General features: G+C 48.0%; 1 protein-coding gene across 1 annotated transcript in view; it reads left to right on the forward strand.

Annotated features, from left to right (window-relative positions):
• atrnl1 (attractin like 1) overlaps positions 1-26,878 on the forward strand; it is a 424,206-nt gene that overhangs the window by 306,020 nt on the left and 91,308 nt on the right. The window contains exon 28 of the mRNA XM_031905726.1: positions 17,296-17,403. Coding sequence (XP_031761586.1) covers positions 17,296-17,403 — 108 coding nt within the window. The remainder of the gene's footprint in view (positions 1-17,295; positions 17,404-26,878) is intronic.

Raw genomic sequence — 26,878 nt, forward strand, 5'->3', positions numbered from 1 at the left:
AGATGGAGACAGGTAGGGCAAGATGGAGACAGTAGGACAAGATGAGACAGTAGGACAAGATGGAGACAGTAGGGGCAAGATGGAGACAGTAGGACAAGCTGGAGACGTAGTAGGGCAGCAGATGGAGACAGTAGGGCAGTGGAGACCAGTAGGGCAAGATGGAGACAGTAGGGCAAGATGGAGACAGTAGGGCAAGATGGAGACAGTAGGGCAAGATGGAGACAGTAGGGCAAGATGGAGACAGTAGGGCAAGATGGAGACAGTAGGACAAGATGGAGACAGTAGGGCAAGATGGAGACAACATTTAACCTTTTCCTGAGTGGGAAAGTACATGACTGGCAGAATTCTGCCCCCCCCCCATGTGCCATTGCCCTAAATCCAACAATAAGAGACTTTAACGCTCACTCAGTGAATCATGGGAACACAAATCCATGTGGGTAACTGTGCATGCAGCTCTGCTGGCCGTGACCAGTCCAACCCTGGGGGGGGGGGGGATATTTCCTTTCTGATCTAAGGATTTATCTCATTTTGGAATCTTTCACCGTTTGCCCTCTGCTACCCAACACAATAAGGCAGAAAACCCAGCTGGAACTGGGCCCAATAAAGGGTTATTTATTTGCAGTTGGGTTTGCCCCGTGGCTCCCAGCTCCATAAGGAATGTCTTTGATCCGGGGCCGCGGCTAATAGGCTTTTAACAGAGAGTCCATTAATGTCGGCCGTGCCCTTGGATTCACCGGTGACACCACCTATTATTCCCGGGTCACTGAGCTTTATGGCACATTCAGCCCTCCCTCCATTATTCCCCCCCCCCCCCATTGGCTTCATTTCATCTAAATGAACTTATTAATTAGGGAGGAATTTACAAGCTGCAATAGCACCTTATTACAGTGACAGTTACACATAACTATAAACCCAGTGAGAATGAGGAATGAATGGGTATTGGGGAGTTGTATCAGGAGTCAGAACCAGCAGTGCAGGGAAGGGAAAGGGACAGACACAGTGACAGTTACACATAACTATAAACCCAGTGAGAATGAGGGATGAATGGGTATTGGGGAGTTGTATCAGGAGTCAGAACCAGCAGTGCAGGGAAGGGAAAGGGACAGGACACAGTGACAGTTACACATAACTATAAACCCAGTGAGAATGAGGAATGAATGGATATTGGGGAGTTGTATCAGGAGTCAGAACCAGCAGTGCAGGAAGGGAAAGGGACAGACACAGTGACAGTTACACATAACTATAAACCCAGTGAGAATGAGGGATGAATGGGTATTGGGGAGTTGTATCAGGAGTCAGAACCAGCAGTGCAGGGAAGGGAAAGGGACAGACACAGTGACAGTTACACATAACTATAAACCCAGTGAGAATGAGGGATGAATGGGTATTGGGGAGTTGTATCAGGGAGTCAGAACCAGCAGTGCAGGGAAGGGAAAGGGGACAGACACAGTGACAGTTACACATAACTATAAACCCAGTGAGAATGAGGGATGAATGGATATTGGGGAGTTGTATCAGGAGTCAGAACCAGCAGTGCAGGGAAGGGAAAGGGACAGACACAGTGACAGTTACACATAACTATAAACCCAGTGAGAATGAGGAATGAATGGATATTGGGGAGTTGTATCAGGAGTCAGAACCAGCAGTGCAGGGAAGGGAAAGGGACAGACACAGTGACAGTTACACATAACTATAAACCCAGTGAGAATGAGGAATGAATGGGTATTGGGGAGTTGTATCAGGAGTCAGAACCAGCAGTGCAGGGAAGGGAAAGGGACAGACACAGTGACAGTTACACATAACTATAAACCCAGTGAGAATGAGGAATGAATGGATATTGGGGAGTTGTATCAGGAGTCAGAACCAGCAGTGCAGGGAAGGGAAAGGGACAGACACAGTGACAGTTACACATAACTATAAACCCAGTGAGAATGAGGGATGAATGGATATTGGGGAGTTGTATCAGGAGTCAGAACCAGCAGTGCAGGGAAGGGAAAGGGACAGACACAGTGACAGTTACACATAACTATAAACCCAGTGAGAATGAGGGATGAATGGGTATTGGGGGAGTTGTATCAGGAGTCAGAACCAGCAGTGCAGGGAAGGGAAAGGGACAGACACAGTGACAGTTACACATAACTATAAACCCAGTGAGAATGAGGGATGAATGGGTATTGGGGGAGTTGTATCAGGAGTCAGAACCAGCAGTGCAGGGAAGGGAAAGGGACAGACACAGTGACAGTTACACATAACTATAAACCCAGTGAGAATGAGGAATGAATGGGTATTGGGGAGTTGTATCAGTATCTTAGAATTAGATTTCTGTCGCTCTTTGGGATTATTTCCCCTTTAAAGAGAAGCAGTTGGATCTGCGCTTTCCCTATAATCTGAGTGTATTTCCCTCTCAGTGAGATTCCCCTCAGTGCTGTGAGTCAGTTCCACCCTCTCATTTCTCGGGGCCCTTTAGATACTTAGTATGTCGAGTGCCGCGTTACAGCGCCAGGATTACAGTTATTAATCCCCTCTCCCAGGATCCCCGGCGAGTCGTGCAGTTCGGCAAGAGCCCTTGAGAGCCGCCATGACACGTGCGCGGGGATCGCAGGGCTCATTATTAGAAAAAAGCAGCGGAAAGTCAAGATAAAAAACGATGTCTTTTTCCACCTTCGCTTGAAGTCGGAACTGAGAGAATGTAATACGTATCGCTAACGGCAAAAACGGGCGCAATGGGACCAAAATGGCGCTTTGCTGTGATTGCGATGTGCGCAGCGAATGCAATAAAACGCAATGTCCTATTCCTACCAACTTTGCAGTTGGTCTTCATTATTTATATTTCATAGTTTTTGAAAGACTTGCCTTACACTTACACTCAGTTTCTCTTTTATTCATATTCCCCTCTCTCCTTCTAACTGCCTGGTTGCTAAGGTAAACAAAAGCCTAGCAACCAGGTAGCTGCTGAAATACCAAACTGAAGAGTTGCTGATGAAAACGGCAAATAACTGAAAAACCACCAAAAATGAAAACCAATTGCCAATTGTCTCAGAATACGAATGTCTATGCCATACGAAGAGTTAATTTTAAAGTGAACTTCCCCTTTAATCAAAAACGCCAATTTACCTTTCCCCCTAATTGCTTTATATCTCTGCAGAGTAAGGCGACGTCGTTATATAATTAGAGACAATCGTTTTTCTTTTCTTCAGCTTCTTTAATATTGAATATCATTTAGTTGTGACTTTTGGAACAATGTAGCAGAACTCATTTCTCCTCCATGTTGTTTTCGGCTCCGTTGATTCATGAGTCGGAACCGGCAGTGCAGGGAATACAGACAGAGCCTGCTCTCTCCAGCTAGTACGTTGGAAAATGAATTAAAAAGGAATGATCGTTAGTAATCCGTACTTTGTTTTTTACATTTTAAAGGGGAAGTAAACCAGATATTATTACTTTTCTAAGGGCGAAGACCCTTAGAACCGCGGAGTTAATGAGAGAGAAAGGACAGACCCAGTGAGCGCCGGGGGCCCCTGTGTATAAAGGGGCCCAATATGTACAGTATCGCCCCATTTCCATCTTATTGGGCCCCACTCACTGGTGTCATTCTTCCTTCTAATTAAATGGGCCGATAAAGCTCATCAGTGATATTAATTAGCATCAATAATTTCCTACCAGCTATTCTAATTAACAGCCGAGGCAATGGGATAATAAACGAGGAACCCTGCTTTCATTTAGCCTTACAAATGCAGGCCCTGTACCTCTAGGGGTAAAGACACACAGAGCTACTTAGTAGCAGCTACTAAACGCCAGAAAATCCCCTGCCATAGACAATAGTGAGAATTGCCTCTGCTAAACCCACGTAGAGACAATTATCAGTAAATGATCAGCATTGTCTGTTTCTGTAGCTGCTACTAGTCGCTCTGTGTCTTCACCCTTAGGGTGAAGACACATGGAGCTACTTAGAAGCAACTACTAAACGCCAGAAAATCCCCTACCATAGACAATACTGAGAATTGCCTCTGCTAAACACACGTAGGGAAAATTATCAGTAAATGATCAACATTGTCTGTTTCTGTAGCCGTGACAAGTAGCTGCTACTAGTAGCTCTGTGTGTCTTTACCCATAGAGGTACAGAGCCTGCATTTTCAGGCTAAATGAGAGCAGGGTTCATTATCCCATTGCCTCGGCTGTTAATTAGAATAGCTGGTAGGAAATGATTGATGCTAATTAATATCAGTAATGAGCTTTATTTAATTAGAAAGAAGAATGACACCAGTGGGTTGATAAGATGGAAATGGGGCGATACTGTACATAGTGGCCCCTTTATACTCAGGGGCCCCCGGCGCTCACAGGGTCTGTCCTTTCTCCGTCATTAACTCTGCGGTTACCGGCCTTTTAATTCCGCCCATTAGGAAGCTTTAGACAATACTGAGAATTCCCTCTGCTAAACACACGTAGAAATGGTTATCAGTAACTGATCAGCATTGTCTGTTTTAGTAGCTGCTACTAGAGCTACTTAGAAGCAGCTACTAAACGCCAGACAATCCCCTGCCATAGACAATACTGAGAATTCCCTCTGCTAAACACACGTAGAAACAGTTATCAGTAAATGATCAGCATTGTCTGTTTTAGTAGCTGCTACTAGTAGCTCCGTGTCTTCACCCTTAGGGTGAAGACACACAGAGCTACTTAGAAGCAGCTACTAAATGCCAGACAATCCCCTGCCATAGACAATACTGAGATTTGCCTCTGCTAAACACACATAGAGACAGTTATCAGTAAATGATCAGCATTGTCTGTTTTAGTAGCTGCTACTAGTAGCTCTGTGTGTCTTCACCCTTAGGGCTCTGGCACATTTCACTGAAATTGCACTGCCGCGTATGCCATCCCACCGGTGATTTACATTTTCGCCGGTGGGATGGCATTTCGGGGAGATTAGTCGCCCGCGAACATGGAGATTTGTTGCGGGCGACTAATCTCCCCGTGTGCCAGAGCCCTTAGGGTGAAGACACACAGAGCTCCTAGTAGCAGCTACTTGTCATGGCTATTGTCTCTACATGTGTTTAGCAGAGGCAATTCTCAGTATTGTCTATGGCAGGGGATTTTCTGGTGTTTAGTAGCCTTGAAAAAGTAGCTGCTACTAGTAGCTCAGTGTATCTTCACCCTTAGGATGAAGACACATGGAGCTACTTAGAAGCAGCTACTTGTCGCAGCTACTAAATGCCAGAAAATCCCCTGCCATAGACAATACTGAGAATTGCCTCTGCTAAACACACGTAGAGACAATAGCCACGACAAGTAGCTGCTACTAGGAGCTCTGTGTGTCTTTACTCATAGAGGTACAAGGCCTGCATTTATCAGGCTAAACACCTGGGCCCCCGGCACTCACAGGGTCTGTCCTTTCTCCGTCATTAACTCCGCGGTTAGCGGCCTTTTAATTCCGCCCATTAGGAAGCTTTTAACGGGAAGCATTTGGCTATTATTAGCGCCATTGCCGCGAGTAGGAATAATGGCGCTGTGCGGGGAGAGGCACTTGATTAGGAGAAGTGAGAGACGCAGGAAGACGTAAGTGCCTCTCGAGGAAAGGCTGAAGTGATTATTGTCGCGGGCTGGTTAAGCGAGCGGCGCATTAAGCGACAGAGATAACCGGATTAGGGCTCATTTGTAGCTTCCAAAGTGCGACTCCTGAGCGCGGCACTTGCAAATTCAATCTCTGGCCCCTTATTGATTTCTGACTCCTGATGGAAAATATATATATATATTGTTCCTTGAGCAAATGAGCTTCCAGGGGAGGATGGCGGAGGATTGATGAGCGGCTCTTTGTGACTCGGGGGTTTTACGGTCATAAATTACCCGCCGGCGCGGTGACATCTCGCCCCTATGCAGATGAGGTGTCTCTCTGTGCCCGCTCGGCGCTCTCTTATAGACATTGTGATTCCTTATCAGATTCCGGCATCGATCCGACTCCTCTCTCTCTTCATAAAGGGCCTGTGCTGTGTCTCATTGTGCTGTAGTGCAACTAATCATCCTCTGCGGCTCATCCATCTCCCTCAGCTCCCCGAGCGCTCACACCTGCTGTCTCTTACCTACACACTGAAATCTTCCAGTGCCGAATGTCTCTTTACCCCCCCATATTGTTCTACAGGAGCACAATAAATGCCCCGGGGCACTTGAGCCACTTCTTTATGTTTCCCCATGTACAGGAGCCCTTTCTGCCAATTGGATCCCACCATCCTGCTCCCATACAGGTATGGGATCCCTTATCCGGAAACCCATTATCCAGAAAGTTCCGAATTACAGAAAGGCCGTCTCCCATAGACTCCATTATAAGCAAATAATTCTAATTTTTAAAAATGATTCCCTTTTCTCTGTAATAATAAAACAGTACCTGTACTTGATCCCAACTAAGATATAATTACCCCTTATTGGGGGCAGAACAGCCCTATTGGGTTTATTTCATGGTTAAATGATTCCCTTTTCTCTGTAATAATAAAACAGTACCTGTACTTGATCCCAACTAAGATATAATTACCCCTTATTGGGGCAGAACAGCCCTATTGGGTTTATTTAATGGTTAAATGATTCCCTTTTCTCTGTAATAATAAAACAGTACCTGTACTTGATCCCAACTAAGATATAATTACCCCTTATTGGGGCAGAACAGCCCTATTGGGTTATTTAATAGTTAAATGATTCCCTTTTCTCTGTAATAATAAAACAGTACCTGTACTTGATCCCAACTAAGATATAATTACCCCTTATTGGGGCAGAACAGCCCTATTGGGTTTAATTAATAGCCAAATACCAGCTGGGTCGCACCCCCCTTTGGCCCTTGCCAGGATTGGATAAGAAGCCAGACTAGGCCCGACCGGTACAAAGAGGCTCAATCAGTGGATTCCTCCATGCTGGAATAAAAAGGGCCCGAAGCTGTAAAATAAACCATTTTCCCCCCAATCGTTTTGCTCCGACTGCAGAACCCAGTAAGTCCGCACAGTATGGCAGCACCCAAACCGGGTTTTATGTTCCGCTGAACCTGCAGGAACCTCTGATACTAACTGTCACAATGAGGCTGCCTTTCAGCTTTGCCAGTAACTGCTCTGCCGGTCGGCCCATCCCTGTATCCTGCCATTTTGGTGAGGAAGAGGAGGGCGCGTTTAGCCTTCAGGGGCTGAGATGTAACAGATTTGCGGCCGCCGCTCTGTAGTTTAATGGATGAGTGTTGGGTAATGAGAAGGCAGCGGTGACAGGGCATTAGTCTGACGGGGGGCAAACATGGGCCAGGCAGTCGCTGTGCTGCAGTACTATAAGGAGGAATTTGGGGGGCACAGCAGGAGGTGGGGGCCCCTGTCAGGGGAATAATATGCTTTAATACTGATTCAGTATTCGGCTGAATGTTTCACAAGGGATTTGGGGTCCGGCCGGATCCCAAAATAGTGGATTTGGCGCATCCCTATAATACAGCGATGTACAACCCTCGGGATGTTGCTGAACTACAACTATCGCTTCATCCCATCTAAAGCTGCCCGATAAGTGCTGATTGGCCTCTCCAGGCTTATTGGTGTATGGAGCCCAGGGATCAGCCAATGGGATGTACTGCCTCTACGTCATGTGGTCCTTGTCCGATGGCTCTCAATAGGCTAGTCTGATTGGCCGGATCAGATCCGCTCAAGGCCCACTTAGCAATGAGGGGTCGACGCGCTGTTTCTGGGAAGGTTTGACCCCATTTACAGACACATTGGACAGAATTATTGGAATGTGTAGGAAACGAGGGGAGCAGCTGTCGGAGCCGGGACTCGGGGCGCAGATGCCTTAATAGCCCCCGGCAACAACTGCCCCTCTACTAACATTTAGGCCTCCATAAAGGACTGAACGACCTGACAGCTCCCGTTTTCTCTCTATCAAATGGCTTTAAAATGTAAAACTGCCGGCACAATGTGATTACTGCGCCATTAGCACAACGAGCCGAGACATTTTCATTACGGAGATTCTCCAAATGGTCCGGCCTGCGAAATGGGCTCAGCGACACCTGGTACTGACTCTGTAAGTGCTGAGCGCTCGGAACAAGCAGATGTGTATGTGCCGGGATTCATAGCAACCAGATGTGGGGCCGATACACTGTATCCCCATCCATAGAAACCAGATGTGGGGCCGATACACTGTATCCCCATCCATAGAAACCAGATGTGGGGGATACACTGTATCCCCATCCATAGAACCAGATGTGGGGCGATACACTGTATCCCCATCCATAGAAACCAGATGTGGGGCTGATACACTGTATCCCCATCCATAGAAACCAGATGTGGGGCTGATACACTGTATCCCCATCCATAGAAACCAGATGTGGGGCTGATACACTGTATCCCCATCCATAGAAACCAGATGTGGGGCTGATACACTGTATCCCCATCCATAGCAACCAGATGTGGGGCCGATACACTGTATCCCCATCCATAGAAACCAGATGTGGGGCTGATACACTGTATCCCCATCCATAGCAACCAGATGTGGGGCCGATACACTGTATCCCCATCCATAGAAACCAGATGTGGGGCCGATACACTGTATCCCCATCCATAGCAACCAGATGTGGGGCCGATACACTGTATCCCCATCCATAGAAACCAGATGTGGGGCCGATACACTGTATCCCCATCCATAGCAACCAGATGTGGGGCGATACACTGTATCCCCATCCATAGCAACCAGATGTGGGGCCGATACACTGTATCCCCATCCATAGAAACCAGATGTGGGGCCGATACCTGATCCCATCCTAGAACCAGTGGGGCTGATACTGTATCCCCATCCATAGAAACCAGATGTGGGGCTGATACACTGTATCCCCATCCATAGCAACCAGATGTGGGGGCCGATACACTGTATCCCCATCCATAGAAACCAGATGTGGGGCTGATACACTGTATCCCCATCCATAGCAACCAGATGTGGGGCCGATACACTGTATCCCCATCCATAGAAACCAGATGTGGGGCTGATACACTGTATCCCCATACATAGCAACCAGATGTGGGGCCGATACACTGTATCCCCATCCATAGAAACCAGATGTGGGGCTGATACACTGTATCCCCCATCCATAGCAACCAGATGTGGGGCCGATACACTGTATCCCATCCCATAGAAACCAGATGTGGGGCCGATACACTGTATCCCCATCCATAGAAAACCAGATGTGGGGCCGATACACTGTATCCCCATCCATAGCAACCAGATGTGGGGCTGATACACTGTATCCCCATCCATAGCAACCAGATGTGGGGCCGATACACTGTATCCCCATCCATAGCAACCAGATGTGGGGCTGATACACTGTATCCCCATCCATAGAAACCAGATGTGGGGCTGATACACTGTATCCCCATCCATAGCAACCAGATGTGGGGCTGATACACTGTATCCCCATCCATAGCAACCAGATGTGGGGCCGATACACTGTATCCCCATCCATAGCAACCAGATGTGGGGCCGATACACTGTATCCCCATACATAGCAACCAGATGTGGGGGCTGATACACTGTATCACCATCCATAGAAACCAGATGTGGGCTGATACACTGTATCCCCATCCATAGCAACCAGATGTGGGGGCCGATACACTGTATCCCCATCCATAGCAACCAGATGTGGGGCTGATACACTGTATCCCCATCCATAGCAACCAGATGTGGGGCTGATACACTGTATCCCCATCCATAGCAACCAGATGTGGGGCCGATACACTGTATCCCCATCCATAGCAACCAGATGTGGGGCCGATACACTGTATCCCCATATAGCAACCAGATGTGGGGCTGATACACTGTATCCCCATACATAGCAACCAGATGTGGGGCTGATACACTGTATCCCCATACATAGCAACCAGATGTGGGCCGATACACTGTATCCCCATCCATAGCAACCAGATGTGGGGCTTGATACACTGTATCCCATACATAGCAACCAGATGTGGGGCTGATACACTGTATCCCCATACATAGCAACCAGATGTGGGGCCGATACACTGTATCCCCATCCATAGCAACCAGATGTGGGGCTGATACACTGTATCCCCATACATAGCAACCAGATGTGGGGCCGATACACTGTATCCCCATACATAGCAACCAGATGTGGGGCTGATACACTGTATCCCCATACATAGCAACCAGATGTGGGGCTGATACACTGTATCCCCATACATAGCAACCAGATGTGGGGCCGATACACTGTATCCCCATCCATAGCAACCAGATGTGGGGCTGATACACTGTATCCCCATACATAGCAACCAGATGTGGGGCTGATACACTGTATCCCCATACATAGCAACCAGATGTGGGGCCGATACACTGTATCCCCATCCATAGCAACCAGATGTGGGGCTGATACACTGTATCCCCATCCATAGCAACCAGATGTGGGGCTGATACACTGTATCCCCATACATAGCAACCAGATGTGGGGCCGATACACTGTATCCCCATCCATAGCAACCAGATGTGGGGCCGATACACTGTATCCCCATCCATAGCAACCAGATGTGGGGCTGATACACTGTATCCCCATACATAGCAACCAGATGTGGGGCTGATACACTGTATCCCCATACATAGCAACCAGATGTGGGCTGATACACTGTATCCCCATACATAGCAACCAGATGTGGGGCTGATACACTGTATCCCCATACATAGCAACCAGATGTGGGGCTGATACACTGTATCCCCATCCATAGCAACCAGATGTGGGGCTGATACACTGTATCCCCATCCATAGCAACCAGATGTGGGGCTGATACACTGTATCCCCATACATAGCAACCAGATGTGGGGCTGATACACTGTATCCCATACATAGCAACCAGATGTGGGGCCGATACACTGTATCCCCATCCATAGCAACCAGATGTGGGGCTGATACACTGTATCCCCATACATAGCAACCAGATGTGGGGCTGATACACTGTATCCCCATACATAGCAACCAGATGTGGGGCTGATACACTGTATCCCCATCATAGCAACCAGATGTGGGGCTGATACACTGTATCCCCATACATAGCAACCAGATGTGGGGCTGATACACTGTATCCCCATACATAGCAACCAGATGTGGGGCCGATACACTGTATCCCCATCCATAGCAAACCACAGATGTGGGCTGATACACTGTATCCCCATACATAGCAACCAGGATGTGGGGCTGATACACTGTATCCCCATACATAAGCAACCAGATGTGGGGGCCGATACACTGTATCCCATCCATAGCAACCAGATGTTGGGGGCTGATACACTGTATCCCCATACATTAGGCAACCAGATGTGGGGCCTTGATACACTGTATGCCCATACATAGCAACCAAGATGTGGGGCTGATACACTGTATCCCCATCCATAGCAACCAGATGTGGGGCCGATACACTGTATCCCCTCCATAGCAACCAGATGTGGGGCTGATACACTGTATCCCATACATAGCAACCAGTATGTGGGGCTGATACATGTATCCCCATCCATAGCAACCGATGTTAGGGGCCGATACATGTATCCCCCATCCATATCGCAACCAGATGTGGGGGCTGATACACTGTATCCCCATCCATAGCAACCAGATGGTGGGGCTGACACACTGTATCCCCATCCCATAGCATACCAGATTGGGGGCTGATACACTGTATCCCCCCATAGCAACCAGATGTGGGGCTGATAACTGTATCCCCATCCATAGCAACCAGATGTGGGGCTGATACACTGTACATAGCAACCAGATGTGGGGCCGATACACTGTATCCCCATGCATAGCAACCAGATGTGGGGCTGATACACTGTATCCCATCCATAGCAACCAGATGTGGGGCTGATACACTGTATCCCCATCCATAGCAACCAGATGTGGGGCCGATACACTGTATCCCCATCCATAGCAACCAGATGTGGGGCCGATACACTGTATCCCCATCCATAGCAACCAGATGTGGGGCTGATACACTGTATCCCGATCCATAGCAACCAGATGTGGGGCCAATACACTGTATCCCGATCCATAGAAACCAGATGTGGGGCCAATACACTGTATCCCGATCCATAGAAACCAGATGTGGGGCTGATACACTGTATCCCAATCCATAGCAACCAGATGTGGGGCTGATACACTGTATCCCGATCCATAGCAACCAGATGTGGGGCCAATACACTGTATCCCGATCCATAGAAACCAGATGTGGGGCTGATACACTGTATCCCGATCCATAGAAACCAGATGTGGTTTAATGGAAAGTCTGGGTTGGGCAGATGCCCAGGGAACCCTACCTGCCTGAATGCTTAATGCCCCGGTAACGTTTGGTGGAGGAGGAATAATGGGCTGGGGCTGTTTCCATGGTTTGGGCCCCCGGTGCCAGTGTAACCATAAGGCTACAGGGTACAATGACATTCCTGGAAGTTCTGTGCTAGCTACTTTGTGGGACAGTTTGGGGGCCCTCCCCACTTTCAGCACAATAATGCCCCCCATTCACAGAGGTGAATCCATAATGGGTTTGCCAAGATGGGAAGAACCTGACTGAGCCCTGACCCAACCCAACTGACCCCCTGTGGGATGGAACCCCGACTGTGAGCCTGACCCCCAACATCACTGCCCAACCTCACTAATGCCCTTGTGGCTGAATGGGAGCAACTCCCAGCAACACTGTTCCACCATCTAGTGGGAACCTTCCCAGAAGGGCAGGGGCAGTTATAGCAGCAAGGGGAGGGGCAGCCCAACTGACCCCCTGTGGGATGGAACCCCGACTGTGAGCCTGACCCCCAACATCACTGCCCAACCTCACTAATGCTCTTGTGGCTGAATGGGAGCAACTCCCAGCAACACTGTTCCACCATCTAGTGGGAACCCTCCCAGAAGGGCAGGGGCAGTTATAGCTGCAAGGGGAGGGGCAGCCCAACTGACCCCCTGTGGGATGGAACCCCGACTGTGAGCCTGATCCCCAACATTACTGCCCAACCTCACTAATGAGTAGGAGTAGGGGGAGTGGATTAGAAAGTATAGGGTGGTTGCGTTTGGGATACAGAGTATTACAGAGTACTGGGAGGGTAAGTATGAGTAGGGAATGTTGAGAGGGTGAGTAGGAGTAGGGGATACAGAGGATTAGTGAGTACTGGGGGGGTAAGTAGGAATAGGGGGTAGAGAGTATTACAGAGTGTTGGGAGGGTGAGTAGGAGCAGGTAATGTTAAGAGGGGGAGTAGGGAATGTAGAGTATTGGAGAGTACTGAGGGAAAGTAGGAGTAGGAAATGGAGAGGATTAGAGAGTGCTGGGAGGGTGAGTAGGAGTAGGGTATACAGAGTAGAGTGAGTAAGAATAGGGGATGGGGATGCAGAGTATTAGAGTCTACTCTGAGGGTAAGTAGGAGTAGGGGATGGGGATACAGAGTATTACACAGTAGTGGGAGGGTGAGTAGAGGCAATATATAGTAATGAGAATAGTGAGTATATAGATGTATATGTTGGTACAGTACATGGGTACTACTCTGTTACTACTCGCAGTTGGACAGGTTGGGCCTCACTTCATAGGGTTAAACCGTGTGTTCCCATAGAGACCCGCGTCACGCCATTGATCCTGTGAGCTCAGCGTCGCTATAATGGAACCTGTTTGCCAATTTAATCATTTTCACGTCACTGCAAGAAGTTTCCATTCGCAGTGAAATGGCGGCAGCCGGGCCCGTACGGCACAATATTTACCCACAGATAAGGGGATTAATACCCGCAGTTACGCTCCTTCCATGACGTCCCTCACATTGTCACATTGCTTTTTCATTTTACATTAAACATAAATATTCTGTTTGTTACAGTACAAATGGCTTCTTAGTGTGGGGGCGGGGCCTGCCAGGGGCCCCATTCATTATATGGTCAAGGTTCAACCAATGACCTTTTTCTGTCAGTTTTGCTGATTGAACAATTCCTGGGGTGCAGATTGGGCAGCTCTGTCATAAAGAGATACTGCTCCCCTCTGTCTCCATCTTCCCCTGCTGCTAATTGGCCCTACTGAGCCCCCTTACCTCTCTGTCTCCATCTAACGATTATGATACCACCTTCCCCTGCTGCCACCTTATTGCCCAGCTGTCTCCATCTTGCCCCTACTGACAGACTGACAGACAGATAGATAGATAGATAGATAGATAGATAGATAGATAGAGACATAGACAGATACATAGATAGATGATAGATAGATAAATAGATAGATAGATAGATAGATAGATAGAGACATAGACAGATACATAGATAGATAGATGATAGATAGATAGATAGATACATAGATACATAGATAAATAGATAGATAGATAGATAGAGACATAGACAGATACATAGATAGATGATAGATAGATAGATGATAGATAGATAGATGATAGATAGATAGATAGATAGATGATAGACAGACAGACAGATAGATAGATAGATACATAGATACATAGATAAATAGATAGATAGATAGATAGAGACATAGACAGATACATAGATAGATGATAGATAGATAGATAGATAGATAGATGATAGATAGATAGATAGACAGATCGATAGATAGATAGATGATAGACAGACAGACAGATAGATAGATAGATAGATACATAGATACATAGATAGATACATAGATAGATAGATGATAGATAGATAGACAGATCGATAGATAGATAGATAGATGATAGACAGACAGATAGATAGATAGATGATAGATAGATGATAGATAGATACATACATACATACATTCATACATAGATGATAGATAGATGATAGATAAATGATAGATAGATAGATATATGATAGATAGATGATAGATAGATAGATAGATAGATTCATACATACATAGATGATAGATAGATAGATAGATAGATAGATAGATGATAGATAGATAGATAGATAGATAGATAGATAGATAGATAGATAGATAGATAGATAGATTGATAGATAGATAGATAGATGATAGATAGATACATACATACATACATACATACATAGATGATAGATAGATAGATGATAGATAGATAATAGATAGATAGACAGATAGATAGATACATAGATAGATAGATGATAGATAGATAGATAGATAGATAGATACATAGATAGATAGATACATAGATAGATAGATACATAGATAGATAGATAGATAGATAGATAGATGATAGATAGATACATACATACATACATACATACATACAAACATACATAGATGATAGATAGATAGATAGATGATATATAGATAGATAGATAGATAGATGAAAGATAGATATTTGTATTTAAGGGATTATAGAAGCTCAGTAACGGGACTGTTATTAATGCCTGTATTACCCTAAATTAGCGGTGGATAATTGCCCTTTTGCAGTGAGAGAGTGAGCGGCCCCAGGTTCCCCCATTACAGCCGCGCCATTAGCAGAGATTTAATTAGCACCTCGTTCTACTTCACATTGCATTGTATTCCGCTCGTTCCCAAATTGATCCGTTTATTGGCCGGGATTCATGCTGTGCGGCCGCAGGGAAAACCCGGAGTCATTAGCTAAGCAGCTCAGCCTGGGGCGGGATTGGGGGATACAGAGGTTAACCCCTCCTGTGCCAGGGAGCTCACACTGGGATGTGGGGCCCTCGCTCTCTGCTTGTGTCACCTGGAACCCGCCCCCTATTTATTAACTATTGGTTCTTATATAAATATCATTAATGATCGAGGTCTCTGGCATAGAGATACAGGTAACGAGCTAAACACCCAGCTCTAACACTTCAAGCTCTAAAAATTCAACTTACAAACATTTAACGGTGTTGGTGATGTTGCCCATAGCAACCAATTAGATTTAAACAGTCAGCTACAAGTTATTAAACAAAAGCAAAGATCTGATTGGTTGCTATGGGCCACATCACCGGTGATATTTGTCTCCAATGATGATAAATACATTCTTTTGTATATATGTGGTGGCTTCAATTGAGCCAAGACTCACATCCATCAAGCTCATCCTTTCAGATATTTCCCGGTATCTGACCAATAGGAAGGCCAAGATAGGAGACAGTAGGGAAAGATAGGAGACAATAGGGCAAGATGGAGACAGTAGGGCAAGATGGAGACAGTAGGGCAAGATGGAGACAGTAGGGCAAGATGGAGACAGTAGGGCAGGATGGGGACAGTAGGGCAAGATGGAGACAGTAGGGCAAGATGGAGACAGTAGGGCAGGATGGAGACAGTAGAGCAAGATGGAGACAGTAGGACAAGATGGAGACAGTAGGGCAAGATGGAGACAGTAGGGCAAGATGGAGACAGTAGGGCAAGATGGAGACAGTAGGGCAGGATGGGGACAGTAGGGCAAGATGGAGACAGTAGGGCAAGATGGAGACAGTAGGGCAAGATGGAGACAGTAGGGCAGGATGGAGACAGTAGAGCAAGATGGAGACAGTAGGACAAGATGGAGACAGTAGGGCAAGATGGGGACAGTAGGGCAAGACGGAGACAGTAGGACAAGACGGAGACAGTAGGACAAGATGGAGACAGTAGGGCAAGATGGAGACAGTAGGGCAAGACGGAGACAGTAGGACAAGACGGAGACAGTAGGACAAGATGGAGACAGTAGGGCAAGATGGAGACAGTAGGGCAAGACGGAGACAGTAGGACAAGACGGAGACAGTAGGACAAGATGGAGACAGTAGGGCAAGATGGAGACAGTAGGGCAAGATGGAGACAGTAGGGCAAGATGGAGACAGTAGGGCAAGATGGAGACAGTAGGGCAAGATGGAGACTTACACTCATGTAAATAATGTCCCACTCTATGTTGTCTCATTCCTTTTCCAGTTCTTAGCACCCATTTGTATGCAATTTACTAACCGGTGCACCTTTATGGGGCCAAAATTTTGTGTCTGATAGCCATGGGCACTGTTGCATTGTGGGTAAAAGGATCATCTAAATCACCCTTTTACAAAGCAATCAGTGCCAACTAATCACTAGGGGTGCAAAGGTGCCTACGGAGAATAGGAGGGGCATTTACAACCTGCAAGCCTGGGTGCAAAGTGCAAAAAGTGGCCTTATGGGGGTTATGTAATAAAGTTTTTTCAGGAGCAGTAACCCATAGCAACCAATCAGCAGGTTGCATTTACTGATCACCTGTTTAAAAGCAAACATCTTATTGGTTGCTATGGGTTACTGCTCCTGGGCAAACTTAGTGCCTTTAATTACATATGGGGGTTAGTGGTCTTAGTTTCTTTGTAAATGACTCCTAATATATGTTTTTTTCCTTATAAATCTTAATTTATTGACTGAATTCTGTTTTTTTCCTCAATTTAGCAACTTATGCGGGAGAGGCAGCAGATGGCGAGTCGGCCCTTCGCTACAGTCGATGTGGCGCTGGAGGTGGGGCCTGAGCAAGGGGATATTCTCCGAGCGCCCACAGAGGTAAGTGGGTCTGGAAATGTCGTTTAGGTGGGAAAATGGGGTGTAATGGGGGGAAGCTCCCAGCGGGGGGTCACTCCTGCGGTTGGTCATGTTGCCCAATGGATTTGGCCCAATGCAGTTGTTTGGCACCTTGGTCAACTATCAGATCATACGTGTGCCCTGGTGGGGTTGTGGGTGAGTTAACTGTTAGTAGGATGTAGAGAGTCATATTCTAAGACAATTTGCAATTGGTCTTCATTTTTTATTATATGTCGTTTTTTAATTATTTCATTTTAGGCTCAGCAGCTCTCCAGTCTGGAGTTTCAGCAGCTATGTGGTTGCTAGGGTCCATGTTACCGTAGCAACCAGGGAATGGTTTGGATGTGATACTGTTATATGAATAGGGGAGGGGCTGAATAGAAAAGAAAGTCACAAACTGTAACAATAACACTGGAGCCTCACAGAGCAATAGTTTCTGGCTGCCGGGGTCAGTGACCCCCATTTGAAATAATTCAAAAACTTTAACAAATAAATAATGAAGACCAATAGAAAAGTTGCTTAGAATGGGCCATTCTATAACATACTAAGAGTTAAATTAAAGGTGAACTGACCCAGTTTGTACTACGACTATGTAACATCTCAGCCATTTGTTGATTCATTTGGACTCTGGGCCCCAGAGCTTACGTGGCGGATGGATATGTTGGTGCCGCTCGCGTGTGGTTCTGACGCAAAGCAGCGCCGTGATGGACTGGGGGGGCTCCGCCTCCCACTTAACGGCCCCAATCTATTGTAATTATCAGTGTTTACAGTAAGGATAACGCCGGGGGCCTCTCCCCCCATCCCTCCGTGTGATGTGTTCATTTGTGGCTAATGGCCACGCTACTGCCTATTGACTGGCTCTAATGGAAGGGAAGAAGTGCCGCCGAACAGAATGGAAATGGCAGCGTAACACAAAGGGGCAACGGCGCATGAAATGGATTCCTTAACTGTCAGCTCAAGTGAGGGAGACGCATGTAAAGATCCCAAATTGCCAGCTGTGATTTACATTGGGCAGCTGCGGCGCTCGGCGTCCCTGTTTAACTGGTGTCTGACGGAACCAGAGGAGCGTGGGGAATGGACCCGGTCACACTGGGCCCCCGCCACTTTCTGTCAGCTGCTACCCTCGCTCAACAGGCATTTAGGCCCTGAAATTCAGTGATTGATTGATGATTGTTCAAGCTGTAGCTGAACTAGAACCCTGATGTGTAAGGATAGGTTCCTCCAGCTGTAACTGAACTATAACTCTGATGTGTAAGGGTGGAGCCTTCCAGCTGTACTAGAACAATAATGTGTAAGGGTGGGGCCTTCCTGCTCTAGCTGATCTAGAACCAATACAATAGAAATTCTCCTATAGAGGAATACAGTCTGAGTCTCTGCTGTTTGTATTAGTGAAATTCCTGGGGGTACATGGGCAGATATTGGGGGGCAGTACTGTCAGTCCAGGGGTTATAGGATCACATTCCTTACTAAGAACCAGACTCTGCAGCTTCCTATGGGTGTTTAATGATTGTCCCATACAAACCCCCCTCTAATGATCCTCAGCCAGAGACAGTTCTGTCATTCGCTTTGTTTACATGTGAGAAAAGAAAAATAACCGACCCATAAGCCCTTAGTTTAAAGGCAAAGTAAACAGAGTCAGAATTTTGATTTATACAAGAAATTCCTCTGCTTTTTTCCCTTGTCTGGTTAAGGGCAATGTTATATGTAGCTCTTTGTCCTTCCCATAAAACTATGACACATAGCGATTCCCCTGTACTAAGCACAATTCAGCAGGAACAGCCCCCTAAGTTTGCTCATAGCCTGTACAGAGAGATACCATAAAACTATGGCACATAGGGATTCCCCTGTACTAAGCACAATTCAGCAGGAACAGCCCCCTAAGTTTGCCCATAGCCTGTACAGAGAGATACCATAAAACTATGGCACATAGGGATTCCCCTGTACTAAGCACAATTCAGCAGGAACAGCCCCCTAAGTTTGCCCATAGCCTGTACAGAGAGATACCATAAAACTATGGCACATATGGATTCCCCTGTACTAAGCACAATTCAGCAGGAACAGCCCCCTAAGTTTGCCCATAGCCTGTACAGAGAGATACCATAAAACTATGGCACATAGGGATTCCCCTGTACTAAGCACAATTCAGCAGGAACAGCCCCCTAAGTTTGCCCATAGCCTGTACAGAGAGATACCATAAAACTATGGCACATAGGGATTCCCCTGTACTAAGCACAATTCAGCAGGAACAGCCCCCTAAGTTTGCTCATAGCCTGTACAGAGAGATACCATAAAACTATGGCACATAGAGATTCCCCTGTACTAAGCACAATTCAGCAGGAACAGCCCCCTAAGTTTGCCCATAGCCTGTACAGAGAGATACCATAAAACTATGGCACATAGGGATTCCCCTGCACTAAGCACAATTCAGCAGGAACAGCCCCCTAAGTTTGCCCATAGCCTGTACAGAGAGATACCATAAAACTATGGCACATAGGGAATCTCACGTGCGCTATTTACAAATCTTTCCAGCTACTGTAGTGTCACGCTGATGCCATGAATAGCAATATGGCCACTTTCTTTCCTGATTTAGCAGTAATTTCAGGTCCCCAATAGATGTCCAACTCAAACTGGTTTCTCTCCCAGGAAAAACATTTGCAGAGATTTGCTGAGCAAGATAAAATGTTACAGCGACGGAACGTGTGTCCAGGGGACGTCTATCGCTCCATTTCCCCCTTTACATTTCCCTTTGGTCCACTTGCAGCGCTGATGAGAAATCAAGAACCTTGTCAGCATCTTCTGTTTGTCATGTTTTCCCTGTGTTTGTGAGTGGAGAGGTGTATTATACACAGAATTATAGGTAAGAACTGCTTGTGGGGGATACGGGGAGCTGAACTCATAACTGGGTTACAGATATATAGAAACATTGGGGTAACAGTCACCCCGCTATAGTTCCAGGGGTACCCAGGGCACAAATAAGCACTCACCCCAAATCCCCCCCTAACTGGCCTTCAGGCTGGGCCCCCTTAGCCCATAACAAGGTTACAGATATATAGAAACATTGGGGTAACAGTCACCCCGCTATAGTTCCAGGGGTACCCAGGGCACAAATAAGCACTCACCCCAAATCCCCCCTAACTGGCCTTCAGGCTGGGCCCCCTTAGCCCATAACAAGGTTACAGATATATAGAAACATTGGGGTAACAGTCACCCCGCTATAGTTCCAGGGGTACCCAGGGCACAAATAAGCACTCACCCCAAATCCCCCCTAACTGGCCTTCAGGCTGGGCCCCCCACTCATTGCTTAGGGCCCCCCAGTGCAGCAGTAACGTTACAGGTTATTGAGACCTCGTTACACTCGGCACAAGTCGTTATTTATAGCAGAAGACGTATTTATGATTCAGCTGAATGGGGGCAAAGTCATTGACACAGGAATATAACTCAGGTTCCGTATTATGATAACAATTTACAAACATCCCGGGGGGGGGGGGGGGTGAGTCACTGGGTATAAACTTTTATGATGTGGCTGAAATGACAAACAAAACACAATAAAACCCAGATCTGTGGGGAAACCCAAGTCCTGTTATAATGTCTGTGAAATCTGTTACCTTTCTGGGGACTGGGGCTGTGGGATAGCAGGTATAGTAGGGAGAGATGGTGCCTATAGTAGCAGTGGGGGGATAATAGCCTCTGGGAAGGGACTGGGGCTGTGGGATAGCAGGTATAGTAGGGAGAGATGGTGCCTATAGTAGCAGTGGGGGGATAATAGCCTCTGGGAAGGGACTGGGGCTGTGGGATAGCAGGTATAGTATGGAGAGATGGTGCCTATAGTAGCAGTGGGGGGATAATAGCCTCTGGGAAGGGACTGGGGCTGTGGGATAGCAGGTATAGTAGGGAGAGATGGTGCCTTATAGTAGCAGTGGGGGGATAATAGCCTCTGGGAAGGGACTGGGGCTGTGGGATAGCAGGTATAGTAGGGAGAGATGGTGCCTATAGTAGCAGTGGGGGGATAATAGCCTCTGGGAAAGGACTGGGGCTATGGGATAGCAGGTATAGTAGGGAGAGATGGTGCCTATAGTAGCAGTGGGGGGGATAATAGCCTCTGGGAAGGGACTGGGGCTGTGGGATAGCAGGTTATAGTAGGGAGAGATGGTGCCTATAGTAGCAGTGGGGGGATAATAGCCTCTGGGAAGGGACTGGGGCTGTGGGATAGTAGGTATAGTAGGGAGAGATGGTGCCTATAGTAGCAGTGGGGGGATAATAGCCTCTGGGAAGGGGACTGGGGCTGGGGGATAGCAGGTATAGTAGGGAGAGATGGTACCTATAGTAGCAGTGGGGGGATAATAGCCTCTGGGAAGGGACTGGGGCTGTGGGATAGCAGGTATAGTAGGGAGAGATGGTGCCTATAGTAGCAGTGGGGGGATAATAGCCTCTGGGAAGGGACTGGGGCTGTGGGATAGTAGGTATAGTAGGGAGAGATGGTGCCTATAGTAGCAGTGGGGGGATAATAGCCTCTGGGAAGGGACTGGGGCTGGGGGATAGCAGGTATAGTAGGGAGAGATGGTGCCTATAGTAGCAGTGGGGGGATAATAGCCTCTGGGAAGGGACTGGGGCTGTGGGATAGCAGGTATAGTAGGAAGAGATGGTGCCTATAGTAGCAGTGGGGGGATAATAGCCTCTGGGAAGGGACTGGGCCTGTGGGATAGCAGGTATAGTAGGGAGAGATGGTGCCTATAGTAGCAGTGGGGGGATAATAGCCTCTGGGAAGGGACTGGGGCTGTGGGATAGCAGGTATAGTAGGAAGAGATGGTGCCTATAGTAGCAGTGGGGGATAATAGCCTCTGGGAAGGGACTGGGGCTGTGGGATAGCAGGTATAGTAGGGAGAGATGGTGCCTATAGTAGCAGTGGGGGGATAATAGCCTCTGGGAAGGGACTGGGGCTGTGGGATAGCAGGTATAGTAGGGAGAGATGGTGCCTATAGTAGTAGTGGGGGGGATAATAGCCTCTGGGAAGGGACTGGGGCTGTGGGATAGCAGGTATAGTAGGGAGAGTGTATGTAGGACAGTTACACCCCGTAGGATAATAACTCCAGGCTGGGGAAGATGATGTTGGCGCACCCCAGGCCGGGATAAAAGGAAAGGCTTATTATAGCGCATTGATCGGATTTATTGGCAGCCGCTGTATATTATTCACTAAATACAATCCATACTGAATCACAATTACCGCTCACATCTCTTTCTCTCATGAATATTCCTCAGTGTCACTAAATTATCTGAGCAGCTTCCTAAAGTGAAATGAAATGAAAGGGGATTGAAAGAAATTCACTCTTGGATTTATGTTCCGCCCTCAAGTACAGAACCAACACAGGGATGGTAAGGTTCTTAAAGGAACAGTAGCTAAATAATCGCATTAGAGTCTTGCTCTCTCTCTTCCATAAATATGTATTTTTTAATATTAAGGGGCTGTTCCTGCTGAATTGTGCTTAGTACAGGGGAATCCCTATGTGCCATAGTTTTATGGTATCTCTCTGTACAGGCTATGAGCAAACTTAGGGGACTGTTCCTGCTGAATTGTGCTTAGTACAGGGGAATCCCTATGTGCCATAGTTTTATGGTATCTCTCTGTACAGGCTATGAGCAAACTTAGGGGGCTGTTCCTGCTGAATTGTGCTTAGTACAGGGGAATCCCTATGTGCCATAGTTTTATGGTATCTCTTGTACAGGCTATGAGCAAACTTGGGGGCTGTTCCTGCTGAATTGTGCTTAGTACAGGGGAATCCCTATGTGCCATAGTTTTATGGTATCTCTCTGTACAGGCTATGGGCAAACTTAGGGGGCTGTTCCTGCTGAATTGTGCTTAGTACAGGGGAATCCCTATGTGCCATAGTTTTATGGTATCTCTCTGTACAGGCTATGAGCAAACTTAGGGGGCTGTTCCTGCTGAATTGTGCTTAGTACAGGGGAATCCCTATGTGCCATAGGTTTATGGTATCTCTCTGTACAGGCTATGAGCAAACTTAGGGGGCTGTTCCTGCTGAATTGTGCTTAGTACAGGGGAATCCCTATGTGCCATAGTTTTATGGTATCTCTCTGTACAGGCTATGAGCAAACTTAGGGGGCTGTTCCTGCTGAATTGTGCTTAGTACAGGGGAATCCCTATGTGCCATAGTTTTATGGTATCTCTCTGTACAGGCTATGGGCAAACTTAGGGGCTGTTCCTGCTGAATTGTGCTTAGTACAGGGGAATCCCTATGTGCCATAGTTTTATGGTATCTCTCTGTACAGGCTATGGGCAAACTTAGGTATTTTTTCCTGCTGAATTGGCTATTTGAGGAGATATGCCCAGTGACGAGCTGGGTCCAAAAAGGACTTCTCTGTGTGGCCCCTTTAGTGCATTAATAAGTTACCTTTAAGAACTGTAAAATAACTTCTCTCTGTTATTTAGTAGATCTGTCCCTAAGTCTGTAGGAGCTGCCAGTGGATTGTGCTTATAGAGAGGTGTTTGTGCCCCTTTACTCCTCTTCCTCCTCTTTGCAGAAGGTGCTGCGGGTAGGTGGGGGTCTCTGGGATGTGCGGGTAGGTGGGGGTCTCTGGGATGTGCGGGTAGGTGGGGGTCTCTGGGATGTGCGGGAAGGTGGGGGTCTCTGGGATGTGCGGGTAGGTGGGGGGTCTCTGGGATGTGCGGGTAGGGGGTCTCTGGGATGTGCGGGTAGGTGGGGGTCTCTGGATGTGTGGTTGGGGGGATGTGCGGGTAGGTGGGGGTCTCTGGGATGTGTGGTTGGGGGGGATGTGCGGGTAGGTGGGGGTCTCTGGGGATGTGTGGTTGGGGGGTTGTGTGGGTAGGTGGGGGTCTCTGGATGTGTGGTTGGGGGGGGATGTGCGGGTAGGTGGGGGTCTCTGGGATGTGTGGTTGGGGGGGATGTGTGGGTAGGTGGGGGTCTCTGGGATGTGTGGGTAGGTGGGGGTCTCTGGGATGTGCGGGTAGGTGAGGGTCTCTGGGATGTGCGGGTAGGTGGGGGTCTCTGGGATGTGTGGGTAGGTGGGGGTCTCTGGGATGTGCGGGTAGGTGGGGGGTCTCTGGGATGTGTGGTTGGGGGGGGATGTGTGGTTGGGGGGGGATGTGTGGGTGGGGGGGATGTGTGGGTGGGGGGGATGTGTGGGTGGGGGGATGTGTGGGTGGGGGGGATGTGCGGGTAGGTGGAGGGGGGTCTGTGCAGAGAACGCAGGGAATTGTATCAGGTTATAAGATACAGAGATATTAATATTTAACGTTGCCTTTATATCGCAGTATTTGTGCTGCACAGGGTTTTACCTGCTCCCATTCTGCCCTCGACTCCCTGTTCTTCTCCTGTATAAATAAATCTCTCTTTATGGAGCGGCTTTAATTTAACCCTCTGCCTGCCAGCGCCTGTGATACAGTCTGTAGCCAGTGGTTTCCTTGTATTTCCATTATTATTGGGGCCCAATGTTCTTACTCCTGGGTGGGTGCCCCCAGTGTGTGGCGCAACTGCACCCTCAGCTTCCACCAGCAGGGGTCAGGAGAGAGGTGGGATGGGAGTCGCAATGTAGAGAGGGGGGTAGTAGTAGTGCTCAGAGGGGGGTAGTTGTGGGGGTAGCAGTGCACAGAGGGAGTAGTAGTGCTCAGAGGGAGGTAGTTGTGGGGGTAGCAGTGCACAGATGGAGTAGTAGAGCACAGAGGGGCTAGTAGTGGGGGTAGCAGTGCACAGAGGGGGATAGTAGTGGAGGTAGCAGTGCAGCAGAGGGAGTAGTAGTGCTCAGAGGGAGGTAGTTTGTGGGGGTAGCAGTGCACAGAGGCGGGGTAGTAGTGGGGGTAGCAGTGCACAGAGGGGGCTAGTAGTGGGGGTAGCAGTGCACAGATGGAGTAGTAGAGCACAGAGGGGGCTAGTAGTGGGGGTAGCAGTGCACAGATGGAGTAGTAGAGCACAGAGGGGGCTAGTAGTGGGGGTAGCAGTGCACAGAGGGGGATAGTAGTGGAGGTAGCAGTGCACAGAGGGAGTAGTAGTGCTCAGAGGGAGGTAGTTGTGGGGGTAGCAGTGCACAGAGGGGGCTAGTAGTGGGGGTAGCAGTGCATAGAGGGGGCTAGTAGTGGGGGTAGCAGTGCACAGAGGGAATAGTAGAGCACAGAGGGGGATAGTAGTGGAGGTAGCAGTGCACAGAGGGGGGTAGTATTGGGGGTAGCAGTGCACAGAGGGAGTAGTAGTGGGGGTTGCAGTGCACAGATGGAGTAGTAGAGCACAGAGGGGGCTAGTAGTGGGGGTAGCAGTGCACAGAGGGAGTAGTAGAGCACAGAGGGGGGGTAGTAGTGGGGGTAGCAGTGCACAGAGGGGGGATGTAGTGGGGGTAGCAGTGCACAGAGGGAGTAGTAGAGCACAGAAGGGGATAGTGGTGGGGGTAGCAGTGCACAGAGGGGGGTAGTAGGGGGGTAGTTGTGGGCATAGCAGTGCACAGAGGGAGTAGTAGAGCACAGAGGGGGATAGTAGTGGGGGTAGCAGTGCTCAGAGGGGATAGTAGTGCACAGGGGAGTAGTAGGGTACAGAGGGGGTAGCAGTGTATTGAGGGGGGTAGTAGTGCTCAGAAGGGGGTAGTTGTGGGCGTAGCAGTGCACAGAGGGAGTAGTAGAGCACAGAGGGGGATAGTAGTGGTGGTAGCAGTGCTCAGAGGGGATAGTAGTGCACAGGGGTGTAGTAGTGCATGGAGTTGAGGGACTAACAATGCAAAATGACTTAAACCAGGGATTTTCTATGGTGGCTATAAGTGGCGGTGCAGCTGTGCTAGTGAGGCCCCAAATGATTAGCCCATCAGTCCCCTGGACACAAGGCCCAATCAGAATGGGAATCCAATGACAAAGGAATGATTTGCTCATGTAGGGCTTTGCCCCTGACCTGCCCACAAAACCCCGCCCTCTCCCTGCAAGCCCTGCCCCTAACTGCACTTTCTCGCTGGGCTAATGGAATACGCTGCCCATTTATTTGACCCGCGGCTCATACACGGGCGCCACATGGCGCTTTTTGTCGTTGTCAAAATAGGAAACAGTAAAAAACCCAAATTGCCTGATATTTTGCTTTATACTTTTGCATTTCTCTTCCCCGAGACCAATAAAAAAGCGCTGCGTCAGGGTGCGCCCGATATGTACGCCATAAAAATTAATGGCCGGCATTGTGAATGTAAAAGTCAAGCAAGGTGACAGCTCCGGCGCCGGGCAGTTAAACGCACGTTTTACGACTTGGCGAATCTTACGGCAGTTATGTAAATAGCGGGAAGTGCTCTGCGGCGCCGCATAAAATACAATATAAACTCCCCTTTTATCATAAAGCTGAAATGTCCGTAATCCGACCGCTCCCGCTTACATCTAATACAGAAAATGTACATTTGGCCGAGCAGCCGCCGCCGCATTTCTGCCAAGTAACCAAAAATACTTTTATGGCTGATTTCTAAAGTG

Source organism: Xenopus tropicalis, chromosome 7 (assembly GCF_000004195.4).
Source record: "Xenopus tropicalis strain Nigerian chromosome 7, UCB_Xtro_10.0, whole genome shotgun sequence".
Taxonomy (NCBI): Eukaryota; Metazoa; Chordata; class Amphibia; order Anura; family Pipidae; genus Xenopus; species Xenopus tropicalis.